The sequence below is a fragment of the Trachinotus anak genome, unplaced genomic scaffold (assembly GCF_046630095.1).
Source record: "Trachinotus anak isolate AG129_WGS33_773 ecotype Australia unplaced genomic scaffold, CSIRO_AGI_Tana_v1 ptg000014l, whole genome shotgun sequence".
Classification (NCBI taxonomy): Eukaryota; Metazoa; Chordata; class Actinopteri; order Carangiformes; family Carangidae; genus Trachinotus; species Trachinotus anak.
Window position 1 is genome coordinate 714,967 of NW_027273865.1, and position 23,058 is coordinate 738,024.

Consider the following 23,058-nt stretch of genomic DNA (forward strand, 5'->3'; position numbering starts at 1 on the left):
GATTTAATCATAGCACTTACCGAGGCTTAACAAGTATGTGGTTGATGAGATTTTCTTTTAATAAGATAAAACATTCACGAAGTCATTTACACATGTACAAAACTGGTTGTTATTTTGACAGCAATGAACTGAGAAATCCTCAGCTGTAGGCCAACTGCTCCACACTATAGAATAAGTGAGGTCACTTTAGGTTTGGTCTTATGTCCCAAGTGCACAGTCCTGCTGCCTGAACAGATCACCTGCAGCTGGACCGTCAGGTGAGTATGCAACATGTTGGGTTAGACTCATACCTGTTCATCATCCATTTCTGATGTTACAGTTTGTAAGAGATGGCTGCTCACCTGAACCAAGTTATGATTCTGATTCAAACACATGAAGTACTTTTTAATTCCTTAGGTTAGAGGGAAGGTATCCTGTTATTAAAATGATGCTTCAGAGGCCTCTCCACCCAAACAATAATACAGATCATTGGTTACAATGTGCTCCCATAATATTCCCACAGGGGTTCAGGATTCCATCTCTAAGTCTCATTAAATCATCCCCAAACAGCCACAGATTGCTATAAAGTTTTAGTTTTGGTGTTATAAGAGTAGAACAGTCAGTCACACGTGGCTCTCCTTCCCTCAGAAAGGCCACAATGGTGTTATATCTGAGCGTTGTCTCAGTGAGGTCTAGAGTTTGGAGAAAGCTATTGTCTTGGGACTCTTCTTCTCCATGGCAGCCTGAGCTGATTTCATCACATCTTCAGTCTGAAGCATGCTCATGTTCCACGTGGCCTGGAGAGGGTTGAACAAGGTAGTGATGAATAAAAAATGGCAGCCTCATATATATATATTGCATCAGGTGATGCAAACAAACATGTTCAGAAAATTCCTCCATTGTTTCATTAAAGGCATACGATGATCTCACCATGTAGTCCAGTCCCTCTGCCACACTGTGGTCTCTGGCATAGATGAGGTTGATTTTGGTGCCCTGCACAGCCACAGGGCTGCGACCAGCGATCTCCCCGGCTACCTCCAGAGCTCCAGCCATCATGGCCTCCTTATCTGCAAACACTCGGCTGGATAGAAAATGCAGAGCATTACGAAATAAGTGACAGCTTCTCTTAAAACTTACATCACAAAGCTTTGTGGTTGAAAATCTATCTTTGACCTCATCCCTGATGAGGTTCAGTTAACCTGTGCGTTGTAAACTCAAAGTGCTCCAGGTGTGCCTCACCTTCTGCAACTTTATTTTAGCCCTGCTGTAGACCCATCACATGCCACTGCACTGGGCAGATTAAAAAAAAACAACACATGAATGGAAGCATGGCTTCTGGTAACGACAGCAAGATGGTGGATGAGGAAAGAACTTCTGTACTTCTCCAGACACTTTCTCTTATGTTGTATTTGTTCATAATAACACAGAAGTTAATGATAATGCAGAAGTAGGCCTAACTTAGCTGAAAAGAACTGGGTCATCTTTCAAATAAACTCACAAAAAAGAACCAAGTCCTTTTTCTGTTGGTCCACTTTAACAGGACTGAGTTTGTTTAAAAAGTACTAAACATCCTCAGGGTGTTTATAGCCCATACACAAAGCAGTTTGAGTGTGAGAACACCCATTGAGTCCATTTAAAAAGGACTGTGTGAAAACACCTGAAGACTGGCTTCTTAATATAAAGTTTGGATGATCTACAGTCAAACACTGAAGAAAAACTGCATTTGGCATTTTAAGGAAATCTTGCACCACCTTGTTCAATTTGCTATACCCCTCTTTTTTTTTTTTTTACAGACAAAAACAGCAGGCACTTGTATCAGGAAGCAGTTTCAACACTCAGCAACAGCATCTGAGTTTACCAACACTTGCACCGGGGATGTGCATAACAAGGTTATGGTGATGTACTCTGGTTAAACATAGCTTCATGACACAGAACTGAAACCCTCATTAAGCCTGAATTCTGGCTAACACATTAAAAATGAGGATAACAACAGTTCAACAGTTGAAAGATTATGACCCTGGAAGCTGTGTCCGCTCTAGTGTGGCTGACTTCATTTAGCAATAAACACTGTTCCAGCTGATCACTTCTTGGCTGAGGTGACGGCACAGTATTTCTGTTTTCTGCCCAGGTTTAGTAAAATCAATACTGTTTAATGAAAGGAATGTATAAGCTGTGTAGATGGAGCGCTTACCTGACCAGCCCGCTGCTCTTGGCTTCATCTGCATACATCTTCCTGGCTGTCAATGCCAATTCGTTCACTAGGCTGCAGAAAATGGGAGAGTTAATCACACAGCAACAACAGGGACTTACTACACACATAAAGGGGTTTAAACATAAACCTTAAAGGAACAGGAAACTCCAAATTGTGAATTTGTACTTTAATAGTTTTAATTGTGTGTATTGTCATCAGCTCTTCTTCTAAGTTATTGCCTGTAAGTTATTTCTTTATCTAAATGTTCTCTTTATTTCTGTGTTCAGACACTAAAAAAAGACACTAAGCTCATTTCATCACAGAGAGAAAGGGGTGAAAATAGTGAACACTGCTCCTCCTGGGCGTCTGCTCTGGTGTGTCATCAGTTCAGTTAGTGGTGACAGGAGGTGATTTTTAATCTCTGAACTATTACAGGTGAAACGTACAGTACTGTGGAAAGGTATTAGGGACTTTAGATGATAGATCCATCACACAGTCCCACCAGGGAGGCATCTGATTGGTCCAAATTCATTCAGGACGAGTCCAAACGTTCAGAGTCATAAAGAACTACTCTCAGAGACAAGAAGGACAAGGAGACCTGCGATAGAGCCCTGATCTCAGCATCATGGAGTCATGTTTTGCTGTTAAAGCTGCTGGAGCACAGGTAACGTTCATTGCATCAGTAACTCATCCCTTCCTGTCTCTGCTGCACCGATCCACCCACAGAGCAGTGTACAGCTGGTTGTCATTTTTGGTGTTGTATTGATACTTAGGTTGATAGTATTCAGACGAACACACTTGGTTTGTTGTTGGCTTGACTTTGGTGACTCTGGGGACACTCTGTAAATGTTTTCAGTTCTGGTTGTTCAGGGATCATCATCTGAGTGATATACAGTCTATGGATCAAGTGAGATTCCTCTGATGTCTTTACAAGTGAGGCCCTGTTCACACCTGGCGTTAAAATGTGTCTCCACACGTGTCTCGAGTGACCACTTGTGATCAGATCTCACATCCCTGCATTACATGCAAATAAACAGGTATGTGTTGTCTTCAGCCAATCCAACAGACGGGTCAGTTGTCAATGTGTGAGTGGTTAAGCGAATCATTGTAGCAATAGTAAAATATTTTCAGGTCATTATAAAACTGTGCTCGAAATAGGGCGTCAGTAGAGTAGGTGGTCCTTCTATGTGGCCAGGACACATTTGTGTTCACACTGCTCAAAGAATGTGGCCACGTGTTGCCCAGACCACCCCTGAATGTGGTCTGAGTGACCACATCACATATGTGTCCTCAATGCATTTTGGGTGCTTTCACACCTGAACTTAGAGCTGTCCACTTAATGATCCGATCACCTGAGACAGATGTTAATACCGGGCTAAACATGGCCTGTGTGCCATGTTTGTGTGTTGCCATAGCAACCTACAAAAAGAGGCCTTGTTTGCACAGTTGTCATTGACTATATTTGCATCTAATTCAAACAGCCATAATATCATCTAAAAATAAAAAAAAAACTCTGGTGCATTTTAATCATCCTATGATGATTTCCATCACTTTTACATGATTTGTACAGAACATCACATTTGTTCCTAGTAAGAAGAAGATCTTACTCCAACACTTTTTTTTTTTACCTGCGGCTGCCGATGACTTTAGGAAGTCTCTGGAGAGTCCCAACATCTGCTGCAAGTCCAATATCAACTTCCTGTAAAGCCAGACAGACAGACAGACTGTGGCAGCATCATCTCTGAGTATCACATCAGACAGTATCAGAACATCTTTGACATTTTTTCACCTGTATCCTTTAATACAGTGAGGAGTCTGTCTGTGGTTTACAAATGAAAAGAGCTGTTACCTTGTTTTTATTTTTACGTTCTTAAAAACTTTATTCTATGATTTGCTTATTTTCCTATAATAATACACAGTTTTCATTCAAATATTTACACAAAGCACTGAAACTGACAAATGTCAAAAATACATCTGAAAATATCTTTAAAAGATAAATATAAATATAGTTAAATAATTAGAATGGAGTGTAAAAACAAATATAAAGCCTTTTCATTTTATGTTTCAGTTCCTCTGTTATTCATTTTGATCTTAATAATTTAGCTATTCCTGTTTTCCAAACCACATTTCCAAATTATGAAAATTGGATGTACTCACCTTGACCTGGAACCAGGCGTCCTGGGTACACAGGCGGATGTCACAGGCTGTAATCAAGTCGACCCCTGCCACAGAGCACAACATCCACAGAGAACATGACTGTGTGTGAAGCACACAACCACCTGACACCATCACTTCTTTGCAGAAGCAGGTAACTGGAACATTTCCTGGATATGTATATATACAGATCATTTGATAAAAATTGAACTATAATGATGTCCCACCTCCTCCAACACAGGCTCCATGAACGGCCACCACAACAGGCTTGGGACACTACAAGAAGAAAACAAAAATAATGACCAATAAGTCAATATACAACTGAACATTTTCAATGCTGTTTAAAAACATAATCATGTCTGTGACTGGTCTGATCTTATAATTAGAGCTGCAATGATTAATCAATTAAATAATTAGTCAATAAAACTACATTTAACTGCGACTGTTTTGATAATCAGTTATTCATTTCAGTTAGTAAACTGAACATCTTTAGGGTTCTGGGCTGCTGGTTTGAAAAACAAGCTTTTAGAGGTTATAACTTTGGGATCTGTGAAACTGTTTTGTTTTTTTTTAAGTTTTTTATACATTTTATGGACATTTTATGAAATTATTAATCAATTTATCTAGAAAATAATTGGCAGATCAGTCGTCAGTTGCAGGCCCACATATAATTCCTTAGTGTGATAAACAGAACCACTCTTTAGGTCAGACCTTCTCTATGACTGAGAACGTCTCCTGATACTTGATGATCTTTTTCCGGAGGTTCCAGGAAACTCTGGCTGTGTCGTCGCCCTGTGGCTGGAGTACGTCACTGGCCATGTCCATCAGGTCGATACCTGGACAGTAACAGAACATACACAATAAATATAACTCTACCACAAAAACAGTGCCATTAAAAAAACAAACGGCCTGATACCCACCGGCTGTGAAGATCTTCCCTGCTCCAGAAACCACCACCACTCTGCAGTCCGGGTCTCCGGCTATTTCATTAAAGCAATCCACCATCTCACTGCGAGAAAAACAAACACGTCCATGCCAGCGTTAGGAAAACCGTGGTATAATTATTTCAGTTATGAATTACAGTGGTTTACTTTTAACATTAGTTAAATGTTAGAATTCTTTTATCATGTGTCCTTTCATTTCAGGACAAATGTTAAAAAGTGCTGGTTCAAACTGCTGTTTTTAATGTCCAGTTTAAGTCACTTATAAGCCAGTTGCTTTATAAAATATACATTAAATTGTCCAATTTGAAAATAACTTTGGTAGAAATTTGTGTGATACCTCTCAGGCATTCTTGTCTATCAGCTCTGAGTAAAAAAAAAAAAAAAGTAATATTAATGTATTTTTATATTCTTTTTTTTTTTAAGTTTAATGATCCAACATTGATTTTTATGTATCAGTGTGGCTTTATTTATTTACTGTTTAGCCAATAAGTTGCACTTCAGGCAATGTGTATACAAAGAAATAAAAGCTACAGTTTTGCTCTTCGGTGGAATAAAAACAGATTAAAAAGCACGGTAGAAATTCAGGCTCATATCTGATGCAACTGAATCTTCTTAAATCAGAACTTTCTGATTTAAAATTGAAGCAAAGTGGGAGACGAGTGCCAACATCCAGTCCTCACATGCAGCATATTTATAGCAATTTCCCTGAGTAACACTGCTCAAAGGGACTTTTCAGTAAACACAGATTAAGACATAAAACATATCAGCTCTATGACTAAAGAATAATAGCCATGTTGATTTGTTTGCTCTGTATGTTTCTGGTGGTTATGACAAATGACTGCATATGAATGTAGACAGATTCCTGCCTCCAGAAGGTTTTGTTCATGGCGTTGCGTTTCTCAGGACGGTGAAGCTCCACATGTGTGATGGACTCTGCTGGGTGACTGATGGCCAGGGTGGTGTAAGGAGAGGTGGGACCAGCTGAAGACGACATGGCTCTGACCACAGACTGACTGGGCAGCCACAATCCCCTGTCTGAGATGAGAAGACACAATGACAAAAGTTCACTCTGAACAAAACTGCAGCAACAGCACGAGACTGTGGGCGAGGAACTGTGCCAGTGATGAGACAGAGATCAGTGGAGGGTAAATGGCTTTAGCTAGACTTCTATTGTAAAAATAAATAAAATAATTATTATATTATTGCAACTTTTTTCAACAATATTCTGATCCTAGTTTTTCAAATGATGTGGATTTGATCATTAGCTGTGATTTTTGAGCTGAAGGTAAATATTTTAAAGGTAACAATCACACAAATTACTTCCACTAGTCTGTAGCAAAGTTTAATAATTTGGCCACATTTAGGTCTGTTACTAACATTACCTTTACATTATCAACTCATCTCCAAAATTCTGTTTGATAAATTATTTTGTCTGAAAAAATATTATAAAATTGTGAAAAATGGTTGTTTTAATTTCCCTCCAGACCTCAGTGGTCAACTCGAAATGTCTCGTTCTGTCTGATCAATAAAACGTTCATTATCATGACTTGAAAAGAAAAGCTCACGTCCTCATATTTCAGAGGCTGGAAACAATATTTGACATTTTTCCTTTAAAACTATGATTATTTTATTAAAATCTTTGCTGATTCATTTTCTGTTGATCTGGCAATTGATCAATTTGTTGATTAATAGTTGCAGCTCTAAAAAAAAAAAAAAAGATAACTGATCAATAGTTTCAAATATTCTCTATTTCTAGCCTCTTTGTCCTGTTTACTAAACATTATAACTGTTGGAAAACACGTTATTTAATGACCTTGGACTTTTTGAAACTCAGACTTGACTATTAATCAACTACTCAAAAAGATAACCAGCATGTTAATTGTTCATGCAAGAATAAAAACTACTCTCTGTAACCTTGGTGGAAACATAACAGCACACACAGATGAAGCTGCGAGAGACAGCCCTGCTGAGCCGCCGACCCTTCACCCGGTTCAGGACATTTTCACCCGCAAACAGGGACGCGAGCGACGCGGCAGACGCCAGACAGCTCTCATTCACTTCCCAGCCACACCACAGCCAGCGAGCACCGGCAGCAGACTGACACTTACACGTCGTGAGGGTCGACCTGGCAATGACCGACAACATCTCAGGCCGGCAGGCTGCAGTCCGGAGTCTGCGTGGACCAGCACAGCTGCGGAGGAACCCGGTTCACTGACTGGCGTTAGCCCGGAGCTAACTGATGCTAACTGCTAATGAACAAGGGTCTGACCGAAAGTCTGCAAAGTTCGCTGGTGGCCAGCAAACGCGCAGAGGCAGAAATACAGCACGGCTGACAGACCCAGGTTAGGTCACAGCTCTTCACAGCGGCAGAAATACAGCACGGCTGACAGACCCAGGTTAGGTCACAGCTCTTCACAGCGGCAGACCACCATCCGGGCTTCAGTGGACCTTTGCTAGCGGCCTTCGCTCAGCCCCGTCAGCGAGGTACGGTGGCTGACAAGGACCACACCGAGCAATGCAGCTGTTGTCCAAAAGCCTCAGAGAGGTGATGTTCCAGTCGTGCTACCTTGTTATCTACATTTTCTATTTCCATATCAGTCAGTATTTTCTTTGAAACTGTACACATACTCTAGTGTTATTTTACATTCAAACAGTTAATAAAATCGCTTTAGAAAGTAAAGCGCACCTAACGAAACCTCATTTTCTGGTTGAATGGGACACTATCAAAGCTCAAGGTCCTTCAAGGAAAAGCGAAAGCAATATGGTAAATAGATAAGAAAAGGCAATAAGGGAAAAGCGGCTGTTTATTCTGTCATGAATGAACTGTCAGAGACGCCTGTCCAGTGTGAGCAGGCGTTAAAGGAAGAAATGAGGAGAGACAGAGGCTCGGACATGGACAGGGAAGCCAGTGTGTTCTCCATGCTTGTGTTGTGTTGCTTTCTGCCACATGGGTGCACCGTTTGATCTCACATCTCACAGGTTATACTGCCCGACGCTTTCTGCTGACCTACTGCTGCTCAATGAAGAGGGAAACTGGCCCCTGGGGCCCTGAGCTCCAGGTCCCCAGAAGCTTATTGTGTATCAGCTGGTATGTGCATTTAATTGTGCCACATTAAAACACAACACCAGCTGCCCTGATAAGGGCCTTAAGTCCTGATTAATGACCTGAAATTGAGGCCTCACCTGGAAGAGGGTCACTGTGTAAAAGTATTTTAAGACTTTGGTTATTGTGCAAATTGAGCTACAAAGATAATAACTTTTACTCTTATTGCTGATGCACAGCCCACTCCTCTGTTTACACCAGCAGAGATGATACAGTACTGGCCACTAAGAAGAACCAGATGTGGTTTATGTGGGTGATCATTATGCAGACAGTTTCTAATTACAGATTTCCCTCAAGAAAAGACCAGTCCATCATTTTGAGGTGTAGTCAAACCTGACAGAGGTTATTATTTGATTTAGCAGAAACAGGGATGAGCCCACAGTCTTCACACTGTACGGAAAATCCAGTGTGTCTGAAATTACTGCAGTTACAGCAACACCATCGTCTAAAACAGAAACAAGAAAGAGGCTGTAACACTAAAAAGAAACATGGGAAGTCTGTGTGCAGGTGGAGAGGGTCAGCACAGAGTTTCATTCACAGCAGGACCAGGCCTCATGGTGGTGACAGTCTCAGGTATGAGTCCCTGAGTGGTCAGTGATGACAACTTCAAATGCATTCATATTTTTACCCACTTCCCTTTACAGGAGGGCAATATGGCTGACAAACCCTCTCATATGACGGGAACATATTTCATGTTACTATCAGATTTCAAGCAGTGATGAATTATACCGGTGTTTACCTGTAGTTTTTAACTACGACCTTCTTGTCTTTTATTTTTCATTTAGAGAAAGGAGGAGCTTAGAGGAGGAGAGGAGAGGAGAGGAGAGGAGGGGAGGGGAGAGGAGGGTAGGGGAGGGGAGGGGAGAGGAGGGGAGGGGAGAGGAGAGGAGAGTGTAGGAGAGGAGGGGAGGGGAGAGGAGGGGAGAGGAGGGGAGGGGAGAGTGTAGGAGAGGAGGGGAGAGGAGAGGAGAGTATAGGAGAGGAGGGAGAGGAGAGGAGGGGAGAGGAGGGGAGGGGAGAGGAGAGGAGGGGAGGGGAGAGGAGGGGAGAGGAGAGGAGGGGAGGGGAGAGGAGAGGAGAGTGTAGGAGAGGAGGGGAGAGGAGAGGAGAGGAGAGGAGGGGAGGGGAGAGTGTAGGAGAGGAGGGGAGAGGAGAGGAGAGTATAGGAGAGGAGGGAGAGGAGAGGAGGGGAGAGGAGGGGAGGGGAGAGGAGAGGAGAGGAGAGGAGGGGAGGGGAGAGGAGGGGAGAGTATAGGAGAGGAGAGTATAGGAGGGGAGAGGAGAGGAGGGGAGAGTATAGGAGAGGAGGGGAGAGGAGAGGAGGGGAGAGGGGAGAGTAGAGGAGAGGAGGGGAGAGGAGAGGAGGGGAGGGGAGAGGAGAGGAGGGGAGGGGAGGGGAGAGGAAGGGAGAGGAGGGGAGAGTATAGGAGAGGAGGGGAGAGGAGAGGAGAGGAGGGGAGAGTATAGGAGAGGAGGGGAGAGGAGAGGAGAGGAGAGGAGGGGAGAGGAGAGGAGGAAGGAGTGCATTATGGCTGACAGAAGCTCTCATATAAAAGATAAATATCTCATGTTATTATCAGAGTTCAAGCAGTGAACTGATTTCCTGATTTCTGAAGTTTTGAACTGCTGTTAGTCATCTCACCATATTTACCCAGTTATCTTCAAACCAAACAAAATGATTAAAACAAAGAAGAATTGAATGAGCAGGAAACTAAGTTCTGTGACAGATAGTGTGAAAGCAGCTTCACCTTTATCAAAGCACATGTAATAACATGTACTAATGGAAGGTTTTTTTCAGCTCTTGTGTTTTGCTTTGTAGTCAAGAGGATCCTGAAGTGTGACTCATTATTTGAGTGATTATAACAAATAACTGACACACTAGCACTTATAATAACTGAATTGATAAAGGGCATAACCTGCTAAAATTGCTCACACCTGCTGGCCCAAGGCTGACATGCCAGCACAATCACCCCTCCTGTGAATAATTTCAAACTTGTTTGTTGCTGACTGGGAAAATATTTAGTTCCTTTCTTTCTTTCTTTGTGTGCGTGTGTGTGTTTGGTTGATGATCTTTTGGGGAAGTGTGTTTAAAAAAGATAAAACAGGAGGGAGAGAAAGGATCATCTTATTGTTGATAAACTGGTGTTCATCCAGGAGTTTGAAATGTCACAGACATCACATCATCTGTGCCAGTGTGATGTGTGAAACATCAACTGATTTCTCTCCTGACCGAAATGTTTCGGCCTATCAGAGGGCCATACATACAGAGGAGGGAATCTCTACTAGTTATGAAAACTACAGCTACCACTACTCCCTCAGATAATTTTCACTCCTGGGTTCTCTTGCAGGCAGGATCAAAAATAAATAATCTCTCTAAATAATATCAATTCTCTTCCTCCACCAATCACATTTATATGTTGATATCTTCAACCCACTCTGAACACAGTGGAGCCCTTTGGAATAAATCAATAAATTATAAATAAAGTAGGTTAAAGCGACAACAGGATTATTTAAATGGACCTTGACATCAAGGATGAAGAACAAGAAAGTATTTGTAATTGTCCCAGAGGTACAGTTCTCCACCTGGATGACTGGCTGCTCTCATTACAATATCACATCATCTCTCAGACATATACAGATGACATGATATCACCACCCTGGCAGCCACCTCGTTGTATGGATGACCATACTGTGTGATGTTGTTCTCCTTTGACCCATGACACCATGAACCCCTCTCTCACCTTTTCTCTCTCTCTGTCTCTAACCGGTCCAGGCAGATCGCTGCCCACCAGAGCTCGAGGACTCTCCCTGTGAGAAGATAGTTTCACTTTGCCACTGTCGCCAGCTGCTTGTTCATGGGGGAACGTTGGGTCTCTGTAAATAATATTGTAAAGAGTACAGTCCAGACCTGCTCTATACTTCTGTTATGATTTTGGTTTCCTCCCACACGTGATAATTGAAAACTCTAAATTGTCCACAAAAGATTCTCCCTAACAAGGCGAATCATGTGTGAGAGGACTCGACCTCTGCGTGAGGAGAATTAATCCTCTCACATGATTTGCTAATTCTTCCCCAATAATTAAATTAATAAAATTATATTAATTTGAAACTCAAGTTGTGGCTTTTTGCATTTTCTGTATCTGTGTTAACTTGTGTATCATGACAGAGACTTTGTTTGAAGAGAAATTCAAAGAGGTCCACACCTCCTCTAAATAACCTGCACCAGGCAGCAGACAGACACGGTTAAAGACCAGCTGGTGAACATACTGGAGCATTTAGCAGCAGAAAAGCAGTTACAGCTAGTGAAGATGGAAACCTGCAGTAAGCCTGTAAACATTGGACTTAAATTCGTCAGGTGGACACAAATCTAATTCCAAATAAATGATAATGTTGCTCTGTAACTGCTGGATGTGGAAACAAGCAACTGTTTGCAAACATGTTCACCATATCAACTGAAATGATGATGATATGTCAGTATGGTGTTCACAGCTTGTTTCCACTGCCCCAAGTGGCCAAAATCAATACATCAATAAATAAATGATTGCAGATTCAACTATTGCTTATAACTTAGTTTGGCTGTTCACCTCTGAAAGTGTGTGTGTGTGTGTGTGTGTGTGTGTGTGTGTGTGTGTGTGTGTGTGTGTGTCTGATTACAGCCTACCCTATGTTGTAGGCTCTCCACCCCCCACTGACTCCCTCTCTCAGGGATCAGTGGCAGTGAATGAGCAGCTTGCCGTGTCACTGTTAATACCGACAAGAAAGAGTGAGGGAGGGAGGGAAGGGAGGAGGGAGGAGGAGAGAGTCATTCACTGCTTAAAACTCTGTATACCTTCACACAAAAGAGAGAAGAGACAGAGAGAGAGACAAGAACAGAAAATTGGTCATTTCTGAGAATTTAGCAGCAGAAGAAAGGAGAGTCATATCTGCTTAAAAAAAGGAGTCAGACTGACAAGAGAGCAGAGAGAGAAGGAAGAGAGAAAGCACTAGAAATAAAGAAAGGTCAGAGGTAGGAGGACAGGGTGAAAGTGGAGCTGCCACTCTTTTTCTTCCAGCTCCTTCTGCTGTGGGATTAACAGGTTTCTCTACATCACCTGAAGAAAGACCGTGCTGCCTCCTGCTCCGTTCTGTTCTTCTGTTCTTCATCCCTCCATCCACGTCTGTGGCAAGACCCAAAACTGAAATGAAGGGAGGATAGAGAAAGAAGCAGAGGAACGAGAAGAGGTCAGATCACGCAAAAGGGTAAGGACAAGCAGTCGGTAGCCTATAGAGGCATGTCGGCTTTTATGTGGGTATGTGTAATTTCACAATGGCTACAACTATTTGTAGAAGATTTTAAAGAACAAACTAGATTTTAAAAAAAAATCAATCAAATTCAGGTGTGTGTGTGTGTGTGTGTGTGTGTGTGTGTGTGTTTTTATGCAGTGGTCCAGCTGACATGTCTTTCTTATTTCTTAAAATGTTAGCAAGTTAACTATAAAAACTCTACACGTCTCTCTGGAAAAGTTTTATCAACCCATCACTCATATGATGCAAATACCTGTTTTCCAATTAAAATATTTACTGTATCTTTAAGATTATGACTTGCTTTTTAGATGGGTATCATATTCTACAGTGTTAATAATGCATGAATCAACTGCCTCTGGTTTGTGATAATAATACAGTACACTGCGAGTCATGTTGTTATTATATGACACAGTAGTTTCTGACTGAGTGTGTCATTGCTGAAGTCAGGAGCGCAGAGTACAGACACACAGAGGCAGGCAGATGCAGCGGAGCAGCCTTTAATAAATGACAGTAATCTTACAGGCAGATACGTGGATGAATGTGAGGAGCTGAGCTGGCAGGCAAGTAAACAGGAACAGGTAGTGGGCAAAAACTACTAACTGGCTCAAATGAAAAACACTAGGAAATAAAATCACCTAGACTTTGCTGTGCGCAAGGCCCAGTGGATGAAGCCCTACTGGGTGAGTACAGGTTTCTGTTCATTGGGTGGGATCAGTGATTTAAATCTATAGCAACATAACTGTTGCCTCTCATATTTTGGAAAATGAGCAGATACATAATCTGTGTGTGATAACATGTGGCCGCTGTGTCATTGATGATAAATGATGAATTCCATCATTGCAAGTGGTTGTGTGATCAGGTGCTGTCGTCCATTCAGTCATACTGTGTAGACCTGTAATGAATAGTTGTGCTTTTCTTGCCAAAAGCTATTTCGGATGTTTGACACTAACTATGGTGGTTTGAGTCCAGGACAGGCTGTTAAGTTGTTGACTGAGATGAGTTGATATCTTTGACACTGAGGCTGCTGTCTGATCAAATCTGTGCTGATCAAATGCTAGTTTGCAGGAAGGTGCACAGGTTTTCAGAAAGTTTGGGGAACTTGCTGTCATGATACTTTTTGGTTTTCTTGTAGTGATGGAGTTCTGTGTATCAGCATCTTACTGCACAAGAATAGATGTATATCATCTCTTAAACTTATCACAGATCCCTGTACTTTTATATTAGATGATTTGCTCAACTGTACTTTAGTTTTTATAATTCCACATAATTAATAATTCCACATGTTGCACTGTACTTCCATGGTTTGTTTTTTTCAGTGAACACACTGTCACAAACTTGAAACTGAAAACTGAAAAGTAAAATTATTAAACAAAGGCTAATTTCATTTCCAACCTCTGACTGTGCAGCAGGCTGGGTTGACTCCTGCTCCCTCCCTGGGTACTCACAAAGCTTTTATATTCTTATCTTGACATAGACATTACGATATGCATTTCTGAACTGGGTGTACCCAACTTCATGTCAACATTCATATTTTGACACAGCACAGTGGCTGAGAACATGGCAACATCTGTTAAATAAAGATGATTTTTTTTTTTGGCCTATTGGAGGCTGTGACTCAAGCTGAAGACATAACACCTGCTAGTGTAGCTTTAAAGAGATTTTTGCAAACAGTTTCCTATTTATAGATCCTGCAGACATGGAGGAAAAAAACTGCATTTGAGTCATAGTTGTTTCCATTTTAAGCCCAATATTGAAATTTCTTTTAGCTCTGTTTTGGTCTAATTTCTCAACTCCTGAGAAAAATATCTGGCTCAATGACACTAAATCACATCAGAAGGGAATCAAGGACTCGAGGACACCTCTCTATGCCAAATGACAGCAGAAAGTTCAGCAGAGACATTGTCACTGGTCACTCATTAGTCACTAATAAACGATTATGTGATCATGCTGTCCTCAGTGTGGGTGACTGGTTCCTTTGGAGCCACAGTAGGCTTTACAACCTGCTTTACGTATGCAGCAATACTCCCTAAAGGAACTGGGTTTGTGGTGTGGTTCTTCTCACTGAGGTCACTGCTGCTGTGACTTCTCTAAATGCAACATATTACAAGCAAAAAACGACTGTTGTGGAAAGAATACATAAAATGTCCAAATGCTGCTATTCTTTCTCACTCTTCACACGCCTGGCCAATCACTGCATGAATTCAGAAATGACTGGGTGCAGCTGATTCGGACCTCAGACAGGTTTGGGGGAGGGAGTTTAAGATTCTGTTCAATCTTCAAAAACCACAGAGGTTGGAGCAGAGCTATGCTTTTATGGAGAATGAGTTTCTGGGTGGCCGTTCAGAGACTCTGGTAAAGAATCAGATGATTCAGCAGGGGGAGGCTGGGCCTTGTTGGACAATGGCTACTCTCTTCACACGTTTTCTAAAATGCATGAATGAACGAACGAACGGATGAATTAATGAATAAACAAAACAAAGAAACAAAAAACAGAAATACAGCAAACACTCACATTTCAGAAGCTGGAACTTTTATATATTTGGTGAAAAATGGTAGCAGATCAATTTTCTTTTAATTGACCAAGTGATTAATTAACTAATTAAAACAAAACATAAAGTGTTATAAGTTATTATACAAAATGTTCCAACGCTGAATTGTGGTTTAATTCTGTGAGATTGTACAGAGTAAGTGGTGTGTGCATGTAGCTGGGTTTTGCAGTGTGAGACTGGAAATTGACTTCATGTGACGTGGATGATGTTTATGTCCTGGTCCCTTGGATTCGAGTCTGTCTGTGCCTCTCTCTCCTGTGGTGGGTTTGTCATCTGGCTGATGGAATTTCAGACAGCGTTCAGTCAGATGATCGGAGACAAAGGAAGCACAGGAACGAATGGAGAGGATTACAGCTGACACCTCCTCCGTCTTTTTATCTTCACACTTGTTTCTCAGTAACTAGATCGCTCTTGTATTTCTTTCTTCTTTACCATTCCTCTTTTCTCTCCTTCCTTCTTTCCTTCCTTTGCCCTGCTATTTTTTCCTTGTCCATCAATGTTTACCTTCCCTCTGCTTTGCTCTTTTTGCTCTTCATCTTTCTTTTTCTTCCTTGTTTCCCTTCATCATTCTCTCTTCGTCCTCCAATCCTGCCTTTTTGTTTCTTCATATCATTATTGCTCTACCTCTGGTCTTGCTCTTCTTCTGTTCTTTTTTTTTAACTGTCCCTCTCTCTGTTTTAGTCCTTTACTTTTAATTTCTCTCTCTTTAAGTCATCTGTCTCTGTTGCAGGATGTTTTACTTTAACTTAATCTACAGATAGAAAATCTGATATGTTTAGACACACACACACACACACACACACACACACACAGGCAATGGCTGCACACAACCTTTGTCCCAGACCTCTACTGGGGTAATTAGATGCTGAAATATTGATAGGGAGTGTGTGTATATATATGTGTGTGTCTGACAGAGAGAGAGAGAGACAGAGAGAGAGAGAAACAGAGACATAGAGGGTTGCATGCATGTGTTTCATATCTAGCTTTTGCATTGTGTGTGTGTTTGTGTGCATGTGATAGTAATTATTTAATTTCATATTTATTATCTGACCTTTTTCCTTCTGCAGCTGAGGTCAGTCAGGGAGAGACACGGAGAGAGAGAGAGAATTAAACGTCTCAAGAGTGAATTGAATTTACTTCCTGATTTATATGATGTTTGTGATTTTTTTCAACAGAAAACATATTGAGTGCGCTGCTTGGATTTCAGAGAAACTCTGGCAGTTGTTGCTCCCTCGCTCCTCTGTTGCATGTATTTGAATTTATTTGTTGATTTGTTGCTTTTACAGGGTAACTACACGCTCGAATCCTCTGCAGCAGAGAGGTGAAGGAGCAGCAGCTGTAGGAGGCTTGGTTGCTGCATAGTGAGTGATGTTGAGGGCGAGTGAGCTCAGGGAGGCTGACTCACCCCCGCTCAGTGTAGCAAGGACAGGGACATAGAGCTGGTGGTCAGAGCCAACAGCCACGAGAAGCTGCTGTCACTTTGGTTGGTTTGAGTTTTGCTTTCAAAGACTCAGTTGTCCCTCTGAAAGGCAGCTGTCACTGCCAGTGTCAAAGGTCAAATGAGCCAATTAAAGCTGGATAATGAGAGAGTAAATAATTTACTGTGGTTAATTTGCCCATACACGCAGGTTCCTTCATTGGTGAGGAGCATGAAAGAGCATCAAAGACCAGTGGTTTATTTCACCACCACTTTTTTTCCTGCTTGAGTATTGTCTGTCTCATCCTGCTTGTGAAGTGGGTCTAACTCTGCACTGTGCAGTTTAGGGACCACACTCCCCACAGCTTTATGGCAATACATCAAACATGGCAGCAGCAGAACTCCAAGCCAACAAGTCCTCTAACTTAAGCAACAACATGCAGCATTTCTGTCCATTCCCTCCACAGCAACATAAGGAAATGTTTTCTGATGTGACATCATTTGTGTCTTCCATAACTGTTACAAATCAATGTGGAAAAATGAAGCCAGGATAGCAGCTTCCCCTGTGTCTCCAGCCTTTGTGCTAAGCTAAGTTAGCTGGAGAGCTGTATCAATTCTCTCATTTAACTTTCAACAAGAAACATACAACCTAAGCATATTTTCTAAAAGGTCAAAGTAAAGCTAGTGGAGGTGCAACACATACCTCATCTTGATGATGCACACTGCCACCTCAATATTCCTTTTAAACTGGTGTGACATTTCCATTCATAAAATAAAACAGTTAAACTAAACTTCCTGTTAAAACACAGAACATTCCCTCTTGTAGGAAAAGTGTAAAAATTCAATATCACATTTTCCACAGTCTGTGGAGCTGCACTGGAGTTCCTGATGTAGTTTTATGGGTCAGTTGATTCACTCATATGAAAAACATTGACTATTGCAAAAACAAAGATAGAAATTTCCTGATGGTTAGTTGTACTTCAGTGGGCTGATGCTGTAGCATGGTGTTTTCACGAAATGGTAAATATGAGAATTTGAGAAAAAAAACACAAAAAAATTATGTCAAACCTGCACTGATCTCCTGATGCAATGCAGAGGATCACAGGTGAAATGTGAGAGGATCTATGAGAAGATTTTAACTTTAAACCTTCTTGCAGTCCAGGTGTAACTCTGACTCTGACTCGCTTTTCAAAGTGAGGCCGAACAAAATGTCCAATGACGCCGAGGTGTCATGACTGCCAGGTGCCAAAAGGTCAAAGGATCAAACTAAACCTTCATTAAGAGAGAATGAATAATTTACTAGGGCTAATACCTACACACGCGCACACACACACACACACACACACACACACACACACCAACACCAACATACTACAACAACAGGTACTGTTGACCATGGTCATATGACAAAGTCAGAGTCAGTTTGACCAACATAGTGTCTTGTAATTGGTCCAAAACATGAAATGTATAATGGCAAAAGTGGAAATTAGACAGGAGGTCTTTCTCAGCAGCTAAAATCAATATTTTTAGTAATTTATAATCAATATTTCTAGCCATTCACAAGAGAACACAGTTAAAACTGAATATTCAAGAGTGGAGTAGTTTGTGATTATAGTTTTAAATTGACGGACAGATACAGTTTAATTTTCAAGTGTGTGCAATTTCCAAAAATTAGCCAGTCACTTGAACTGGTCAAATAATGACTATGGGGCCTGTTTAATAAGGCAGGGATGTGTGATGGCATGTTGCCGTTGCTTTTCTGTAGTCGACAGCTTGGAGTGTCTCCTTGAAGGGATAGCTCAGGTTATTAGATGTGGGGTTATGTGAGGTGGTCATGCATAGGCAGTGTGTTACCTGCAGGAGATTCTGATCAGCACGCTGCCAGTTTAGAGAGGCAGCAGGAGCACTGGCACAGAAGCAGAGAGATGTGCTACTACACGCAGAAGGGTATGTGTAATTTCACAATGGCTACAACTATTTGTAGAAGATTTTAAAGAACAAACTAGATTTAAAAAAAAAATCAAATTCAGGTGTGTGTGTGTGTGTGTGTGTGTGTGTGTGTGTGTGTGTGTGTGTGTGTGTGTGTGTGTGTATTTTGCTCCCGTAATTCTTATCTAAAAACTGAGGGTGGTTATCCTCACTAATATTGTTTACTTACAGTTTCCTTATAATGAAAGGTGCTATTTAAATATAGATACAATAACTGGACTGTACTGTAGAAACAGACAGTTAATAACAGTCTGAGTAAATGTTCTTCTCTCTGTCTTTTTCAGGGTCGACAGGTGACTGCTGATGTCCAGTCACAAGGACAGAAACCAGAATCATGGTCATTCTACAGCAGGTAAACACACACACACACACACACACACAAACACACACAGGGTAAGGGTTAGGTATTTAGTTGTGATTGTAAACAAGGAAGTTAAGGGGCTATGGCGTTATGTCAGTGAGTGTCCTCACAAAGATAGAAGTGTGTGTGTGTGTGTGTGTGTGTGTGTGTGTGTGTGTGTGTGTGTGTGTGTGTGTGTGTGTGTGTGTGTGTGTCTATGTGTCTATGTCTACAGTTTGTTGCAGTGAAGGTGCATCAACACTCATTAAGGATCAGCTACTCATTACGCTGTGTAGTTGCCACTGAATCCTCTTTGTAGTCAAACACACACACAAAGAACTGTAGGGCAAGGAAATCAACCATTTGTATTGTGTGTGTGTGTGTGTGTGTGTGTGTGTGTGTGTGTGTGTGTGTGTGTGTGTGTGTGTGTGTGGAGGCACTGGCCTCAGTGTCGGCCTTTCTGATGCTCAGTTAATGCTTTGCTGAACTTGTCAGCCTTTCTGATCAACTAATCAACTCTGACAGCGTCCCCCACTGGGGAGGCCCAAATGAGTCAAGCCCACAAAACACACACACACACACACACGCAGATCAGCCCTCACCCCTCTCTGCTGTAGATGTTTGTCTCATCACACACTATCTCACCTCCATCTAAACTGCACAGAGGGCACTGGACGGGAAGAGTGTGTGAGTGCCACTGGATCACATGAAGGACTTTTAATAGTTTTTATACGGAGAAGAAGAAACATTGTGGATAATATTCGATCAACAGTTGGATATTTTTGTTGCCGCTGTGGCGGAGAGTTGAAAGAAGACAACAAAGCCATTATTAAATTTATGGAAAACAAGTTTTTGATTTTACCTTTTTTTTTACAAGATGACAAATTTTATGAAGAATTTTATTCTGCTCTGAGTGTAACAGTGTTTTTAACTTTTCCTTTTGGTTTATTTTACCACCAAACAAAGACATTTTGTTTTCATGTTGTTTTTTTTTTGTCTTTGTGGATCTTTTTTTTTTTTTTAAATAAATGACAACTATGCTCAGTCGACAAATCAAAACAAGGAAGTATTCGTGTTTTAGTTATTTGTTCTGTTCACACTCAGCGTGGTGTGCAGATCTTCACTGCACATCGTAACCATGACGACTAAAATGAACAGGAGGGGATCTGATTTGACGCTGGAGGGCTGGGACACAAATGTACGCCGTCTCAGCTTCAGATACACCACCCTCTCCAAGGTAAACTCTGGCTTCAGTCAGGAGGACACCATGCTTCTGAACACTGATACTAGTGTTCACTACACACACACACACACAGCTCATTGTTTTCATTTTCTCACGCCTACATTTTCTGTTCTTGGTTCACTATCATCAGTATCTTTCCAGCAGCTGTATCTGTTACACACCCTGTGTCCACCACCTGCTCAGCATCTAACAGCAGCAACATAGTGGAGCCAGATATTTTCTTCAAAAACAGAGCTAAAAGAGTGAAAATGGGATTTAGCCAATTAGCCAATGGGCCAGTAATACCAATGCAAATGAATGCTAATGTTGCACTGTATGTACTGTGACAATAGCCAACCGTTTGGTAACATGTTTGCCATATCCACTGTAAAAAAAAAAAAAGGGATATTAAATTAGTGTTGTGTTTCTTCTGCTCCTTTAAAATGCAATCAGAGGCATAAGTGTGACTGTGTTTAATATGGAAAGATCTGTTATTCAGATGAATACAGTTAATCAGTGTTTGTTTTAATCAATATTTAGTTGCTATTAGAAATAACTCACTTATGCTGTGTTTTTTTTGGTGTTGGTGACATTTTGAAGTACTGCACTTTTGAGGTACTTCACTGAGCAATATACATGAAGGTTGCAATAGTAGCATCAATTAGGGCAGGGTGATATGGATGAAATCATAAGAGCAAGTTGACACATGTCATGATATAACAAATGTTTCTAAAACTGCTTTTGAAATGATCAAACAGATTTTCAGAGTAATGAATTGTGTTCATCTCTTCTGCATCACATCAGACAAGGCTCACACATGTAAATCAAAACCCCACATATCTAACCTGAGTAAATGATTTGAATACTTGTGATCAGTGGGAGTCAACATTATAACCCACCATCGGTCACTCTCCTTTCAAGAGCATTGTCCCAGTTTGTCTAGGCTCCTTGCTTCTTTGTGTCAACAGCTCTGCTCATTCTTACATCCTACATGGGTGCCCTCACCTCCTGCTGTACCAGGTGCCAGGTTTACAGACTGCTGGTGTTCATGCGAGGGGCAGGGAATGATCCCAGACCAGCTCGTCTATGTGTGACCATGCCTACCAGTCAGCTGCGGTGGAGTCATGCTTCAGCCTGATGGAGCTCTTCTTCTTCTTTGGGTCCTTCTCCTCTTTGTATTGCAGTACTTCTCTGCTGGACTTGGCTGGTTTGAAGCTCATTCTGGCTCAGTCCATGAGTGTTTCCAGACCTTAAAGAATCCACTGGGAACCTGGTTAGGACTCCACAGCGACTGTCAGATCATCCATGTTAGCCCATATGGGAGGCTCATGTAGGCCAGATCTCATTTTAGTCTCTTAGTCCCTCTGCACTCAAACTCTGCTGATCACACAAGCACGTACATCAGTGAAAGCAGGGTGACTGAAATGGTGCAGCCAGTTATTATCCCCACTTCGACTTTGTGCTATGAGACCCTCATGTTGAAGTTGTTGTAATAGTCGTAATAGTCACTAATGAGGTCTCTGGGTCTATTTGGTACATAATGTTTCAGCTAAGTGTGTTGCACCAATGTGTGAAAGCGTATGCATTGGCCAGGTCCAGCCACAGCAACGGCAGATTGCCCTTGGTCTTCCTACCCTCTCTGATTAGCTGTGTCACCACTCCAGTGTGCCCCACTCACCTAGACACTCCCACTATTCCTCCTATTCAGACTCAGGTGTCAATGTAGTTGATGTCTGCCAGGTATGAGCCAAGTCTGTTTGAGATTATGCTGAAGAAGTTCTTTGCTTCAGTGCTCAGCAGGGAGATTATGCAGTACTGGTTGATCCTTGATGAGTCTTCCTCTTTTGGAATCCATACTCCCTTCCACTCTCCACTGCTCTGCAATCCTGTCTCTTCTCCAGACGACTTGTAAGAACTTCTACGAGTGCAACAGAAGCCATGGGCAGTTCTTATATACCTTGTATGGGATGCTGCTAGGGCCTGGTGCAGAGCTGGATCGTTGTATTAGCTCGGTCACTGTGCATTTCTTCTTCAGAGCAGCTAAGTTTGCCTCTGCATTTCTTGCCCAAAAGCCCCTTGGGGAAGTAGAAGGTGTTGGAGAAGGAAGCAGCTCCAAGCTCTTTCTTGGTGATGTTTCTGGTGCCACTTGTCCCAGCGCAGACCCATGATCTTCTGCCTCAAGACAGTTGTCAGCTGAGCTAGGGCAAGTCGTTCTTGCTCTCCTGCTTGTTTGTTCTGCAGTTGCAAGGTCTTGAGCTTCTGCCTCATGTCATGGATTCTCACTTCTCTATGATTTTTAGTGTTGGCCCTTTTGGCTTCCTTCTCCTCCTCTAGACTGTGAGATTAACAGTAAGCGATGTCATAGCCTGCAGTTTCTTATCAGTGTCTCCCTTTGACATCAGCTCTAGAATCTGGTCCATGTTTTATCAAACTGGTTCCACACAGAGGTGGAGCTGGATGCTGGTCCTGATCTGTCCTGTCTTTGACTTGGTGTTGGCAGTAACTGGGTGGCCCATGCAGAGGCTGTGGTCACTTTGACTCCAGGCCCTGCTTCTCCTGTGTCTGACCAGGGTTATCAGTTTAATGTAATATTATATTAATCTAATTGTAACTGCTGTGTCTACTTGCTTGTCACTTGCAGAATAGTGACACAATGTTAATATTATTTGTTCACTGAAGCAGAATGGAGTGCCACCCTGTCTGTGTTTTTATGGACAAGCTTGTTCAGTGACAAATACCAACACAATTTGCGTGTCACTATATCTCATCCACTGACCTTTGACTTTTCTAAATGATCTATCTAAATGCAAATGAGGTGAGCTGGAAGGGCCTTTGTGAATCAAATGGCCTTTTAATGGCCCCTTTTGCCACTCTGCCTCCAAACAC

At 41.8% G+C, this 23,058-nt stretch overlaps 1 protein-coding gene and 1 long non-coding RNA gene across 6 annotated transcripts; one reads left to right on the forward strand and one right to left on the reverse strand.

Annotated features, from left to right (window-relative positions):
- Positions 1 to 38: 38 nt before the first annotated feature.
- Positions 39 to 7,533, reverse strand: ech1 (enoyl CoA hydratase 1, peroxisomal). 2 transcript variants are annotated; one of them, XM_071495735.1, is made up of 10 exons: positions 7,377 to 7,533; positions 6,135 to 6,303; positions 5,245 to 5,333; positions 5,036 to 5,160; positions 4,552 to 4,600; positions 4,328 to 4,392; positions 3,799 to 3,869; positions 2,171 to 2,242; positions 910 to 1,060; positions 39 to 776 (listed from the first exon to the last, which is right to left on the reverse strand). In XM_071495735.1, the coding sequence occupies exons 1-10, from the start codon at positions 7,411 to 7,413 to the stop codon at positions 672 to 674; spliced, it is 933 nt and encodes a 310-aa protein (XP_071351836.1). In that variant the 5' UTR covers positions 7,414 to 7,533; the 3' UTR covers positions 39 to 671. The 2 variants fall into 2 exon arrangements, with proteins under 2 accessions (XP_071351836.1, XP_071351837.1); XM_071495736.1 differs by having other exon boundaries at positions 7,327 to 7,482.
- Positions 7,497 to 11,883, forward strand: LOC139631520 (uncharacterized). Of its 4 annotated transcripts, none has more exons than XR_011693395.1 (3): positions 7,497 to 7,610; positions 7,665 to 8,356; positions 11,145 to 11,883. It is a non-coding gene; the product is annotated as an uncharacterized lncRNA (long non-coding RNA). The 4 variants fall into 4 exon arrangements; XR_011693396.1 differs by having other exon boundaries at positions 7,665 to 8,032; positions 11,145 to 11,876; XR_011693397.1 differs by having other exon boundaries at positions 7,665 to 7,813; positions 11,149 to 11,869.
- Positions 11,884 to 23,058: the final 11,175 nt, after the last annotated feature.

What these genes read in the sequence shown, in the direction of transcription:
- ech1 (XM_071495735.1), bottom strand. Translation starts at nt 7,413, where the DNA reads ATGTTGTCGGTCATTGCCAGGTCGACCCTCACGACGT. An exon ending in CGTTCTCAGTCATAGAGAAG is followed by an intron (nt 4,601 to 5,035) that starts GTCTGACCTAAA and finishes TTCTTCTTGTAG; the next exon opens with TGTCCCAAGCCTGTTGTGGT. An exon ending in TGGAGCCTGTGTTGGAGGAG is followed by an intron (nt 4,393 to 4,551) that starts GTGGGACATCAT and finishes GCTCTGTGGCAG; the next exon opens with GGGTCGACTTGATTACAGCC.